The 14,634-nt window shown below is 48.2% G+C and overlaps 1 protein-coding gene across 1 annotated transcript; it reads right to left on the bottom strand.

Moving 5' to 3' along the window:
• Position 1: 1 nt before the first annotated feature.
• MED1 (mediator complex subunit 1) lies at positions 2-14,624 on the bottom strand. Its single transcript, XM_065039153.1, has 17 exons — positions 14,365-14,624; positions 13,278-13,384; positions 12,506-12,584; positions 12,016-12,070; positions 11,762-11,894; positions 11,073-11,101; positions 10,618-10,689; positions 10,242-10,316; positions 8,899-8,972; positions 8,441-8,530; positions 7,643-7,754; positions 7,214-7,338; positions 6,880-6,998; positions 6,064-6,265; positions 5,792-5,887; positions 5,581-5,686; positions 2-4,772 (listed from the first exon to the last, which is right to left on the bottom strand). The coding sequence occupies exons 1-17, from the start codon at positions 14,390-14,392 to the stop codon at positions 1,523-1,525; spliced, it is 4,752 nt and encodes a 1,583-aa protein (XP_064895225.1). The 5' UTR covers positions 14,393-14,624; the 3' UTR covers positions 2-1,522.
• Positions 14,625-14,634: the final 10 nt, after the last annotated feature.

The raw sequence follows: 14,634 nt of genomic DNA, 5'->3' as shown, positions 1-14,634 counted from the left end.
GTTTGTACCAAAGAGATTTATTTGCATGTAAATAAACACGTTCTTCGCAATATTTCACAAAAAAGGTGAAACTGCCCCAGAAGGGCGGGGGGGGGGGGGGGGCATTTACAAAAACCGCCAATTTCCAGGCAGGTATTTACATCACCACCATGAAGAACCATTTTCTTTTAATCTCCGTGTCCACTTCGCCACCTGAGATTAAAAGGTTTGGCTTTTATTTTGTTTATGCTTCTTTTTAATCTTTCCAATACTGAAAGATGTCAAATAATTGTTGAGAATAAGCAAAAATAGTTTCAAAAATAAAACATTTGTCCGAAACCAAGCGTTCACACATCAAAACGTCCGTGCCGGCGTGTACCTCACCTCTGGCGCCGGCCAGTCGCTCATGATTTATATCACACGGGGTGGAAGGTGACAGGGCACAAAAATGGGGAGAAAAGCATTGAAAAGGGGTGTCCCCAGGGTCAGGAGCAGCCTTTGTTCCCTCGATTTGTGATGGTGACACCGCTTACCGCAGATAAATTAATAATGAACTTTGGTCTTGGGCGAGCGAAGGAAACGTGTGCAGCTCTTTTCCTTTAAATTGCTTTTTTTGTGTTAATTACGCAGCCGAATGGATTTCCTCCCGATTTCCACGTTTCCCATTAATTCCATGTCCAGCGAACCATCCTGTGGAATCCCCAGCTGATTCCACTTGCTTTGATGGTTGTTTCTGCTCCAAGATGTGCCGGAATGTCACCAACTTCACCAAAACCACAGCAGCTGGAGAGCTCCCCAAATCCACGGGCTCTCCCCAAACTCTCCGAATCCCTTTGGGCTTCGTGGGGTACAGTGAAAACAGAGGAAAGAAGCAGCATGAGGCGTTTGGATATGGAGAGAAATAAATAGCTCAAATGAAGCAAAAGTCAAACACAAGACGGGAATATTTCCTCAGGGTGACCTGGAATAGGACGCCGATCTCCGCAGGACACAGCACCCACTCGTATCAGAGGAAGATGAAGTCGAACCAGGCATTGAAAGAAGAAATGCCGCCAAATACAATAAATATATATCTTATTTTTTCTTCCAACCACCCTTTTTAAAAAGAATAAAACCCAACCCTAAAACACACCCTAAAATAATGAGTTTAAAACTTCCTAAAACCAAAAGCAACTTATGAATGGGGAGAGGGGCAGAGGAACTTGGACATTCCCAAAATAACCTTGGTTTCTGTTTGCAGCAGTCTGGGGGCTGCTCCCACACTTCGCTTTACACCCATTAACTCTAATGGGGCCATTAATACTCCTTAATTAAGAATGAGTGCAAGCGTCCGCAGGACAGAGGCCGCGGTTGGGAACTGGCTTGCTGAACCAGCTGCTGGCGCTTGCACCGTCTGTTCAGACTTTGGAGATTCTTGGAAATACTATTTTCTCTTCAAACGCACCCCGTAAAAATCAGGTTTGCAGCGAACGCCTCCTTCCTTTCAACCTCCGGAACCCGCAGGTCCTGCGTACGAGCTCGTCTTTTCGAGATACTATGAAAACTAATTGCCAATTAGAGCAACGTCCATGAGATCGTCATCTTCTTCCCCAATTAAAAACTCGGGGCTGGGCCGGGCCGGTCGCTCGGCCGCCAGGATGGCGCTGCTCGTCATGGACAGGGGCTGCTCAGCCGAAATCGGGGACTTGGACCAGCTCTCCGGCTTCATGCCGTGAGATTTCTTCTTGTCTCTGTCTTTATCTCGATCCCGATCTCTGTCCCGGTCTTTGTCTTTCACTTTTTTCTTCTCTTTTTTGTGCTTTTTGTGTTTTTCCGAGCTGTATTCAGGCAGGGGCCTGATGCCGTCGTCGGAGCTGGGGCTGTTCTGGTAGGATTTCTCGGCGATGGAGGAGCCCGACTCGCTCTCGCTGTCGATGTTTTGGGGGGTGTACGCCGGCGATTTGCTGTGGCTGGGAGAGCAGCGCTCGTGTTTGGGGGTGGATCCGCTGATGAGGGGGGACCCGTAGCTTTTGGAAGAAGCCATCTGAGGCCGCAGGCCGTCCCCGCCTCCCTCCCCGGGTTTCTGCAAGGTTACTTTGGCTTTAATGCTGGGGGAACCACCATCGTGTTTGCTGATGATAATTTTGGCCACTCCAGTGCTCCCGACGTTTTTGGAATCCGAAGTCTTCTTGGAAGAGTCACCAGATCCTCCAGAAACAGAGACTTTCGATTTCTCTTTGTCACTCTTCTCACGTTTGCCCTGGAAATCACCTCCGGACATGTTGTGTTTGGAGGACATGGTATGGCTTGAGGAATTGGAACTTGGCCCCATTTGTCCATCCATGGGGTCATCTCCACCAGGCCCGCTAGTGACAACCCCGTGTTTCAGTTTGTCTATGACCGCAGTCAGAGATGGCTTCTTGTTTCTGCTCGGAGACTTGCCTTTGGAACTTCCATGCTGGTTCTGAGATGAAGACATGGAAGACCCGCTGGATGAAAAGGAAGATGAAGACGCCGTTGAAGAATTCGATGAAGGAGGTGGTTTCTGTGACATGGAGCCAGAAGATCCCATTCCTGAAGACGATTTCATACTCGAGCTTGATCCGGTCCCAGACATATGGGAGCCTCCGGAACCCGAACTGATCGGTGACTTCGCTTTAGATGACGGGGGAGTATTGGGGACAGGTTTCATGGGAGAAGCAAGCTTGTCAGAACCTCCCGAGGGTCTGGAATGAGACGGAGAGATGTTTGGTTTACTCATGGAAGGGTTCATAAGCGATGATGGCTTTCCTTGAGGTTTCATCTTGGCGCTTCCGGAGCCGCTGCTGAGGCCGTGTTTGGTGATGGGGGAGGATCCGGACTTGCCCACCGACTGAGCCGAGCTCTTGGACTGACCCGAACTTGAGCCGCCTTGGCCTGAGTAGAGGCTGCTGCTCATCTTTGAGCCAGACGACCCTTCCGATTTGCTGCTTTTCATTTTGCCTGAGGTTGAAGAGGAGGAAGAGGAGGAGGAGGAGGAAGAATGGCTATGATGGCTTTTGCTGCTGGAGGAGGTGACAGAGCCACTGCTTGTATACTGGCCATGCGAAGACGGTTTACCGACAGTCACTGTTCCTTTCGGGATCTGAATGGTTATTTTTGGAATAGGAGGAGTAGCTACACCAGGAGGAGTCTGAGATCTGCCCGAACTCCCGGGAGATTTGGACCCACCTGTGCTTGCTGGTGGCGTGAAAGGCCTGTTTGATGAACTGTGAGATGGGGATTTCCCATCTGTCTCCTGCTTTTTCCGCTTTGGAAGTTTCTCTTTACTTTTACCATCGCTGGATGGCGTCCGGCTGCGCTTCCCTGGCTTCCCGTCTATCCCAGGACCTGCCATGTTACCCCCAGAACCGTTCCCCTCCTTTACCCGTTTCTGAGACTTTTCTTTTCCTAAATCCCCTGCGTTCAGTAAAGGGCTCTGACCTCCACTGTGATGCTCCATGATGTCAGAGGACCCCAGAGCTTTGCTTGCAGCTGCAATAATACTAAAATCTACCGTATCGGATTGATTGCTCCCCTTAAACTTATTTTCTCCCCCATCAGCCCCCAAGACTTGCACCCCCAAAGTAGTTAGAGCCTGGGATGCATAGCCCTTGAAATCATCAGTGTCTCCGCTCTGGCTGCTCTCATCAAAATACTCCTCCCCAAAGCCACTTTGACTCTGGCTGTTCAGCAAGTCAGGGTTGAAATCTACTCCATCGGGAAAAAAATGGTTTGAAGAGTCGCTGTTGGGGCTCACAGCAGCGTCTGCTATCAGGTCTGCTGGGTCTGTGTAGGGGTTCTCGCTATTGTTCGTCTGAAAAACATCGGGATCAAAGAGGGCACTTTGTGAATGTCCTGAACTAGAAGAGTCTCTTACGGGAGTACCGATGGGCGGACAGTCCTCGGTAGTGGTGGGGAGCTTAGAAGCCTCCTCTGCTATATCCGAAAGGATATCGGTCACGTCGGCTCCGATGCTGTCCGAACTGGAGAGTCGAACCATTCTCTGAATACTGGGCTGTGAGTGAGGTATCGGCTGCGGGTAGGTGGTGGGAGGAGTGCTGCACTGGCTGGGCGCTGGGGTAATGTGAGGGGTGTCCAGGGCGTCTGCAGTAATGTTGACGTCAAAAATGGGATTCTGGGAGTCAACATCCATCGAAAAGAGCTCCCTCTGGAAATCATCCTCAGTCTGATGCTTGGGCTTGTCGGCCGGCATACGGGATTTTTTTTTCTTTTGTTTATTGCCCCCAGGGCCCATTTCCATTCTGGGGGAGCCAGAGGAAGAGTTCTGCCTTTCGAGGGGGCTGCTCCCATACAGAGTGGAGAAATCCTGAGGGGGATTCTCTTTCAGAAGGTTCATGAGCATGGGGTGGTTCTTGGTGTTGCTCGCCGGTGAGGACACGGGTGGTGGTGTGTGATGGGGAGGGGTGGGACTCGAGCCGATGGTCGAGCCCACGTTCCCTGTGATCTGCAACAAACTAGTGAGGATCGGGTTCTGTGACACCTTGCTGAAGTCCTCCCCGTGACCCATCGAGTCGTGCCTTTCTTTCATGCTTATGCTCATGTTAAACAAAGTGGTGATGGGCCCCCCGGGAAAAGTGTTTGTCGGGGTAGTGGTACCGCTCATGGGGTTGCTGCCCGTGGTCATGCCGTACCCGGGGCTGCTGGCAGGGGGAAGGTTTTTCTTCACCATGTCCTCGACTGTCTCTGCAATGAGGGACAAGGCTGGTGTGTCTGCTTGGATCGTTTCTGCTTTTCTACGAATTGCTCTCATGGTGACCGGGATGGACATGCACCTGCAGGACACGAAACCGAGCGTTTAGCGTGCATTTTGCTGCCCTTTGTGATGTTCACTGAAGACGTTTTAACAACCTTATCAGACGTAAAGCAAGCTGTAAGGCTCCTAAGCGCAAGAGAGCAACAGGTCCAGGCACTGCAAATTCCCTGCTGTTCTGTTCTATTTACACTTATCATGCTTATCTAGCCAGGAGGCAACTGAGCCTTTACACATTGCCTTGCAACGGCAAAGGGAGAATTCATCAATCATTTCGCTCTAATAACTAATAGTTGGCAGGTTGTCATCTCGTAGTTAAAGCACCAGATGCAATCTGGGTTGTTACTCTGATTCTGCCAGAAAACCCCTTTGTCTAAGCTTGGCAAACCTCATTCCCTGCAACCCTGTAAAAAACAATGATAATGCCACATTCTACAGCCTGTAATGTCCTGAAAGGAAAAAAATAGCAATTCTCACTCAAAAAGCCTGTGCTGTGTCCTGTTAACACTCTGCCGTGTTCTGAATGGTGGCTGGGATGGAGGAACCTTGATAAAAAGGCCTCTGTAAATGACAAACCGCAGGGGAGCTCTGCCACATTTCACAACCAGCTACCGGAGAAGGCACAGACACCTCGGACACGCACCCAAAAATAAGTAGCTATGGTTCAACATCTGGAATGGAATTTTCTATAGGGCTCCCAGCTTTCTTCTCTTCCAGACAACCACAAAATTCACCCACAGACAGAACAGCTCTGAAAACACCAGGATAAACACGAGATAGATCATCTGTATTATCTGGAGTGCACGGCAGCACAAAAAAATCCAGCTTACCTTTGAACAACTTTGGCAATGAAATCATCTGTACAGATAAGAGCATCGGACAGCCCTTTGTACAGCTTACAGTTCACGTGGGTAGAGTCCTGCACGTCCATTACCACTACAAGAAAAGGCGTTTGGAAGAGGTCAAAATCCTGGTGATGGTGGAAGAAAACCCTGTCTGTCTCCCCAGAAACACGCTCGTGCTCTTCCCGAGTCCACTTACCGCACACGAGGGAGTCGTTCACAGGATGCTGGAAGGACACACTGAAACACGAGTCAGAGAGAGGACAAACTTCAAACTGCAGGATCCCAGGGGAATCTGAAAGACAAGAGAACTGTTCAATTAGGGAACACGGGAGATGAACCAGCTTAATAACCCCATAGAGAAGTAAAAACTTCTACGAAAAAAAAGGAAAGCAGCACAGGCCTCATTTCTTATATTATGCAGCGTTTCTTGTCATCTACGCGTCATATTCCACTTGACGCAGTACCCACCTTCTTTTAAAACTGTTCGCTTGACACAGCTGCCGATCAGCGTGTTGTACGCCACCTGATGCCGGATCAAATTGAGGATGAGAGGAACGCGTCCAGGGTGCTGGAAGGCGATTTTACTAAGCAGGGTTCCTTGAAGGCTTCTTCCATCTGGGAGAGGAGCATCTTTGTTCAGAAAGTAACAGTGCTGCTGTCCTGGAAGAGCCTGACAAACAATTTCTGCTTTATTCCAACCACTGCTGGGTACAAGGCGATAACAGACATCGAGGAAGGAGAGAGCTGGCCCCAGATCCACATGACACCAAACCACCTTTCTGGCTAAACGTGACAAACAACGAAGACGCTTTCCTTCCAATCTGAGCAAGCAAAACACGATTTCAGCTCCTCAGAAGCAGTAATGCCAAATGGTTTGCACTGTCCCCACTAAAACTGCTCCACACGGTAGAGCATCCCCTCCAAGGAAAAGGCAGTTAATAGATCTGCCATTGACAAATTTAAGAACTCCGATTTCTCCCAAGGGACGCGGTTTGTTCAGCCACATGTTACAGTGTGAGCAAGAGGAAGGGCCAGAACCTGGGAGGGCTCAGCCCCGTACCTCTGCTGTTATTCCCACAACAAGGGATTTTACATTACCCGATTTTCCCAACTACTGTGGTCATGTCTGTATCTGAACTCTAATGCTTGGATAGCGTAGGTTTTGCCTATGAATAAACACTGTACCCGTTTCCTTTATCCTACTAGAAAGTCACCTGAAACAGATGAAGAACCCCAAACTGCTCATCTACAGGGATAATGACCCAGTTGTAACAACATACTTACTGCGTAGAAGCGCATGTTGTGGTTTAAAGGCAGAGGATCCGCCTCCTTGGATAATTCAAACTGGGTGATCAGCTCATACAAGGGCACAAACGTTGGTGGTGTGTCAAACAAGGGAATACCTGCGGGAACAAGATGGCACAGAATAATTACACCTGCGAGCCAGAAAGAGATGGTGGGTTAGAGACAGTTTTACTATCTAGTAGAAGAAAGTTCTCCAGGTTTTATTGGAAATTCGACAAAACCTTGAGCAACTTTTCTGGCTGACTTTAAAAAATCAGCAGCAGTTTACGAATAAAAACCGAGGGAGTATCTGTCTGACAGATGTGCAACCCACCTGTGCAGCCCTGAAGCTTCTGGATGAAAGCTCGAGACACCGGAATGGGACGAGGGAATTTCAGGAAGAAACAAGCTGGTAAGTCCACGCTGTTGGCACTGGTGATCGACGAGAAGGACGGAGTTCTGAAATATTGAGTTAATAAAAGATCTTATTAGACACAGGACACGATTCTGGCTTCTGCTATGAGCACCAGACACCCCATCTACTGTTTGCTCAAATAAAAGCAGATTTTATACCGTCTTAATAACTAAGACACTCCTCAAGAGCATGGCATGTGCCTCAAATACATTTTTCTTGTATTAAAGACAGCAACATAAGTGCTTTATATAATGCTAGGACATCATGCAGTCATCTCCCCACAGAACGTTGAAGTTGGATGTAATCGAGGCGGCTGCCAAGGGGCTGGCAGGTGCGTCTTGCACTTACCCTTTGCTGTCAACTGGATGCGAGCCCATAATCAGCGGAGCGATGGGAAGTTTGTACATAGCCATGGTGCCCTCCACTGTCACTGAGACGTTCATACCCAAAGATCGAGGCACTGCAAGAGGAGGCATGAAAAAACCCCGACAACGTAAGCTGACAAAAAACCAATGCGAGTTTTATGAACTAAATATCACTAAGTGAAAGTCTCTTATTTCTTCCACAAGGAAGAGCTTTCAGCATTCGAACTAGTGATGCTACCTAATGCTCTATTTTTCTCTTGCGAAGTAGACCAACTGCATAATTCTTAAAATATACTCTAAATACATCTGCAAGTTTGTAGCATGCTCTTTATAAATCAAAACAACAATTTTGGACATCTTCACCTTCTTCTTTTCCAAGACCAGCCTCAAGTTTAACCGGTGCTTGGTTTTGTCATTTTAGCACGAGACAGATGTCCACGCACATGCATAGGAATAATCTTCCAGTAAGATGGCAGAGATACAAGTATTCCCACGACAGAATAAATCTCACATTAATGATTAAATTCACCCCAAGGAAAAGGGCTCAGTCTGCAGAGTGTCACTGGGGTAGCAGCCCAGTTCAAACACATAATAGCCACCAGGTTCGAGATGGTCGGCTGAGCCACAATTTACACATGGGCTCATCAAACCCCTGTCCTCTGTAAATCCATTTACGATTTTCTTGCGTTACAGGTGACAGCAGAGGGGGGAAAACTGTTGGAATCCCAGTTCCTTCTCTCCTTCCGGCAGCAGACCCCACTAGCTCCTAAAGCCGACCTACCATTATTCTCATGCAAGATAACAGGGGCTCCAGTGCCATCTTCAAATAAATCATAGGGCGAGACGTAATACTTGAGATTCATCAGGAGACCTGGGGGAGAGAAGCTTTTGAACAAGTGTCCTGACGATCCAAGTGAACCCCATCATCCTTAATCCCTGTAACCTCACAACGTCCACCCCGGAGCAGCACACGCTGGGCAGAGCTGCTACTGCACCAGCAACGAGTCCTCCTCTGCTGTTAGAGACACAGATGTGGCCAACCCCCAAAAATTACCGTCTGTGGCTTTGTAAAGATAAGTTGGCTTTCTGGATCACGTGCGACTTGCAAATACTCAACCGCCTTCTTCTTTTATTTGATTTGCATTTTCCATTACTGTCATCAGCTTATGTGAAGCTACTATCCATAAAGGGGACCCTGAACAAAGCAATGTTAGTTTTTTAAGTGTTAATCAAAGATACCTCCGCTCCTGGGGGTGAGATAGCCAACACTGCCATGAAGGATCTTGTCAAGGGGGTTTGCGTTGGTGGCTTGCCTGCAAAAGAGGCAATCACAGGTCTGTAACGAGGTAGAACCAAACCCGACGCCAAAATTCAAGGGCGGATGGCAGGTTTTAGCTCAATATACACACTTCTTGGCCACACAGAAGGAAAGATCTCAAACTTCACAGCTACAGACAAAACAAAAGCTACTTTACAGTATGGGTGGTTTATCCACCGAATCTACAGCAGTGAAAGATGGTCAAATGTGTCTCGATTTCTCACCGTAAAACAGGTTACCACAAATCCATCTAGTTATCAACTCTTTACCTTCCTGACTTTCTTTCGATTGAATTCTGCGGTTAAAAAGGAATTGCTCAGAAAGCTCCAAGCAATCACAGAATCGACTGGGTTGGAAAAGCCCTCAGAGATCATCCAGTCCAACCCTTGGTCCAACTCCAGTCCGTTTACTAGATCATGGCACTAAGTGCCATGTCCAATCTCAGCTTAAAAACCTCCATGGCCGGTGAGTCCAGCACCTCCCTGGGCAGCCATTCCAATGCCTGACCACTCTCTCTGCAAAGAATTGATTCCTAATATCCAGCCTAAATTTCCCCTGGCAGAGTTGAAGCCCATGGCCCCTTGGCCTATTGCTGACTGCCTGGGAGAAGAGACCAATCCCCCCCTGGCTAGAACTGCCCTTCAGGTAGTTCTAGAGAGTGCTGAGCTCACCTCTAAGCCTCCTCTTCTCCAGACTAAACAAGCCCAGCTCCCTCAGCCTCTCCCCATAGGGCTTGTGCTCAAGTCCCTTCCCCAGTCTTGTTGCTCTTCTCTGGACCCGCTCCAGCACTTCAATCTCTTTCCTGAGCTGAGGGGCCCAGAACTGAACACAACACTCCAGGTGTGGCCTCCCCAGTGCAGAGCACAGGGGAAGGATCACTGCCCTTGTCCTGCTGACCACGCTGTTTTTGATACAGGACAGGACACCATTGGCCTTCTTGGCCACCTGGGCACATTGTTGGCTCATGTTGAGCTTCCTGTCAATTAGTACCCCCAGGTCCCTTTCTGCCTGACTGCTCTCCAGCCACTCTGTGCCCAGCCTGGAGCGCTGCAGGGGGTGTATATACATATATATATATATAATTCTCCTGTTAGGACGGGTCTTCTATAGCTTCAGCATTGTACTTCTCAGCTATAATGTCATGCGATGTGACATTTCCTAGATATACAATACTTGGCATGATCAGAATCAGTCAACACGATGCAGAATTAGTACGTAAAAACAAACCACCAACAAAAACCAACCGCCATGCAGAAGTCCTTACCAATACATCCCTGCCATTTTCGAGAGGTCCAGCTCCAAGGACTGCAGAGCTAAATACATTTTAGTTTTAAGTTTGCTGGGAAAAAAAACCACAAAATAAAACAAAATAAGAAAGATTGAAAGGAACAGTTCAATGAAAGCCAACGCCTGGTGGCTGACAAGCTGCAGCGCTCACCAATACCCTGAGCATTTATAAATCACAACTTTTCACTCTGCATCCCCAATTCCCATGAAATCCTCCCCACCCGCTGTGTGCACACACAAGCCACGGTGACCAGCAGGACCACACGCAGTGAAAATTGAAGCACAGAGCTAAAGGCTTCCAGATTTCTTTAATTTTATATACATGGAGGCAAATAAATGTATTTAAGACTTACTTGTCTCCTGGTAACTTATAGAGGTTCACAAGTCCCCTTAGATGCTTAGAAAATTCATCAAAGTTTTTCTCTCTGAAAACAAGAGGGAGAAAAAGTTAAGATGTACTCAAATTCATAACAAATAAGGTTTTGGTTTGAAAAGTTATATTAATACAAATACTAAGTCGATGAAGAAAAGACTTCTGCTATATGAAAGCTACAAAATGTGTTCTTTAAATGATTCGGCTTCAGTGATTCTGATGAATGTTGAGCTGTGGCTTCCAAGATGCCGTACACAGGAGCCAGAACCAGAAATACCTGAACCAAAGCCAGAAAATCCCCTGGAGAAGCAGAGAGACTTTGTGGGGAAGGAACAGTTATGAAGCATTTGGAGTTTCCAGACATAAAATAGCATCGGGTCAATACTGCAAAGAAAAGCGCGTCAGAAAGTGCAACAAACAGCTCTTGCTGCTCACCTCAGGTGTTGCACCAACTCTGGACAACTCTGAAAAGGAAAGAAAATACAACGATATCAATGTTGAGTGCAGATATTTCAGTCTTCGTGCAGCACAGCAAATGTAAAATAGTAGGAGAGTACAATTTCTGAGCATCAGCTTTTCTTGAGAGGCAACACAATGCCCACACTACACACTGCTGTGATCCTAGTTCTGCTCATCGCCCCCCCGCCCCAGGTCAAATTCAAGCAATGCTATTTCCTCTTAAATGACTGATTTGAAATAAACTTTTAAAACTATGAAGGCTTAGGTTGAAAACCTATGATCTTATATAGAGACATTAAAAATGGTCTGTTTCCAGAAGAGTGGCTGGGCCAGTGTAAATAGCAAGTTTAAATCTCATACACGTGCCATGAGCAATTTTCTTTCTGCATTCCACATTTTATTACTCTCCATGCACCGATCTAAGTTTTAGAAGATTAATTTCCTTATTCTTCCTCTAGAAATAATATTATTTCTCAATTAATGTTGTCAGTTATAAAACCACTCAGAGAAAAGGAAAGATCAGTCAAATGGTCCTTACACACACACCCCACATCAATTATTCACCCAGGAGAACACGCTACTCCACGGAGGATTTTACTTTCCATTAGAACAAGCGGTTCCAGACTCATCAAGGTGTCACCCCCCAGTTTGTCAGCCATACGTACCACAGGGTTTTCTCCGTGATGAGCCACCTTCACGTCGCACAGCAGCCCGGTGGGATCTAACTGCACTTCCACGTAGAACATGTCAGAGGTGATGTAACATTCAGTGCCATTGGCACTAAGGTGAGATCCAAGGCTTACATACAAAACAAAATGGAAATTGCTATGAGGTGCACACAAAACACCCAGTCAAACCAGCAGTGAGATTACGATGTGCACGTATAAACGGGAAAAGCCATAAAATAAAGAAGACCTACCCGTTTTGTCTGGCTATGGATTCCAAGCGATCTGTCATGGCGGGCAGAGAAGATACTAGATGGAGAGAGCAAAAAACAAGGCTCAGTGAAACGATTCCACATTTCCCCGGCAATAAGACATCAGCATTAAAACCAATCTCAACTAGTTACTCTCTCCCGTATCTGCTGACACCTTCACATGTGCAACTACCTACATTATCTGTACTCAAAGTACAGGCAGAACAATCTGCATAGAGAAAAACAAACGTTCTCAGAACCGCAAAGAGAGAATGGGTTTTATTCCGCATGGGGAATTGAATATACAGTAAAACTAACACAGGCAATTTTGACTGGCACCGAGATAAGTGTCCTATGCAAACGTGAGCACGTGTGTGCTAGGAACGCAGCGAAACGACCTGGTAACAACCTCGCTTGCTTTCAGGAGTTGCAGTATTTCCACTGCGTACCGGCGTTAAGCAGCTTGTGAAATGCACGCGCAGAACGTACGAACCTTTTAAGGCCTTCTGCAAAGTCTCCAAGCAGCTCACCAGATGTTGGTGCCCCCCAGAGTTCATCACAACTCGCTTTTCCTTAGTCGCAAAGAAAAAAGAAGAAAAACATCCTTTTTGTGGATCACTCGGTAAGAGGGAGTTATTGCAACTTTTGATCAGTCAAGAGGTTTATTTAGGTAATTAAAAGATCAGATTTCATCCCAAAACTACATCCTCATTGCGATTCCTGCAGGAGAACAGAATCCATTTTGGAAGCAGGTAACAAAGGCAGGCATGGAATTGACTTAATTTCTTTTAAGCAACTTGCTCATCTGGAAGAACAGACTATAGCAACTTTTTAATAGGCAGGAGCTAAGCGTTGTACAAGAGACAACACAATAACAAGAGAGACAAACTTTTAACACCACAATATACACAGACGCCTTTGATGTTGCTCTCCTCTGTCTCCTCTTCCTCACCCCATCCAGAGACCAATATTTCAAACCCACATTTGACTAAGCCAACACTGAGTTTTGAATATCACTGAACAGGGAGCAAATTACTTTATAAAACACGACATCCTGAGACAGAGAGTGGCAGAATGATTTGGGCTTCTCAAACCACACATTTGATCCTTTTCCTGGCACGGAGCTGTAAGCTGCCCCGTGTCAATTAGGCTGCAGATGGGAAGGTTGTAATTAGAGAAGGTGAAGGCAGAACAAACAAACCGACAGCAAAATGATAGTAAAGAGACTTCAGAAACCCCCCTACTCAAATCCCAGCAACTCTCACCATGACTTGACGGACTAACTTCATGGTTTCTGTCCACGGCCTGTTTTGGTTGTACTTGGCGTGAAGTCTTTCTAAGAGGGTACTCATCTTGTTCAGCTTTTCCGTTTCTGTAAATCAGGGGAATATTCAGAAGAACGACATGGCTCATTTTCCCCATTCTATCTAGTCAGACACATTCACAAAGACAATGCAGGTTTCAGGAAAGCTATAATTGTCTTTTTTTTTTTTTCTTTCCTAAGAAACAGCTTATTCTATACTTAATTTCTCAAAAAATCGCAGTGGACATCACTGCCAAAATAAACCCTCCCACTGGCACAAGTGGGTCCAAGGCAAACAGATGACTATGACATTTTAACTGCCACAGCGTGCAGCCCTGTAAACCTTCACCTGCAAAATGTCAAGGTTTGTTTTCATGATTGATGCACGTACATATCACAGACCAAGGGGAGCCTCCTGCCTTTTAGTTTATGCTCATGGCTCCTGGGTCACACCTGGAATGAACGGGGCTCCCTCCGCTTTACTCCCGCCCTCCAGAGATTCATACACATCGATATATGGAAGAAATTGTTGCCCTGAGGGTGGTGAGAGCCTGGCCCAGGTTCCCAGAGAGGTGGTGGATGAACCATCCCTGAGACATCCCAGGCCAGGCTGGACGGGGCTCTGAGCACCCTGAGCTGGTGAAGATGTCCCTGCTCATGGCAGGGGGGGCACTGGGGGAGCTGGGAAGGTCCCTCCAACCCAATTGTTCTGTGATTTTATTATAAGATCCCATTAAGCCCAGTGACAAGGTCAGTTCTGCCAGATCTTTGCAAAGTTCGAGCCTCAGGAGAATATTCGCCTTTATTTTCATTCACAAACGGAACCAGCCCGCAGCAGCACGACCACGCGGAGCCCCAGCCCGCCCGGCACGGAGCCACCGGCCGCGGGACCCCCACCCTCCCCGGGCCGCAGCCCCGCTGCCGCTTTACGGAGACTCCTCAGCCCGACACGGAGCCGCCCGGTGCCCGGGAGCCGCCGGGGCCGCCCGTCTCCTCACAGAGCTGGCGGGAAGCGGCAGCCCCCACCGCGCCCCTCCGCCGGCACTCACCCTCGGCGCTGCCCGGCGCCGCCTTCATGCCGCGGCCGCGGACGGGCGGCCCGCCGGGGGGGCCGCAGCACCGGCGTCGCGTCGGGCCGGGAGCGGGGAGGAGAGGGGACGAGCCGCGGCCGGGCCGCTCGCTCCGGCCTCACACGGCAGCGGCCGCCGCCATCGCTCCGGCCGCGGCTCCCGCCCTCTCGCGAGACTCGGCGCCTCTCGCGAGAGGACGGGCGCGCGCGCGCGCAGAGGGTGGGCGGGGCGAGCGCCGCAGCCTCCGCC

This window comes from Columba livia, chromosome 23 (genome assembly GCF_036013475.1).
Source record: "Columba livia isolate bColLiv1 breed racing homer chromosome 23, bColLiv1.pat.W.v2, whole genome shotgun sequence".
Classification (NCBI taxonomy): Eukaryota; Metazoa; Chordata; class Aves; order Columbiformes; family Columbidae; genus Columba; species Columba livia.
The sequence above is the reverse complement of the archived record's forward strand: the minus strand, read 5'-3'. Positions and strand labels throughout refer to the sequence as shown.

What these genes read in the sequence shown, in the direction of transcription:
- MED1 (XM_065039153.1), bottom strand. Translation starts at nt 14,392, where the DNA reads ATGAAGGCGGCGCCGGGCAGCGCCGAGG. An exon ending in TTTGCAGAAGGCCTTAAAAG is followed by an intron (nt 12,071 to 12,505) that starts GTTCGTACGTTC and finishes CTCTCCATCTAG; the next exon opens with TATCTTCTCTGCCCGCCATG. An exon ending in ATTGCCAAAGTTGTTCAAAG is followed by an intron (nt 4,773 to 5,580) that starts GTAAGCTGGATT and finishes CGTGTCCTGCAG; the next exon opens with GTGCATGTCCATCCCGGTCA.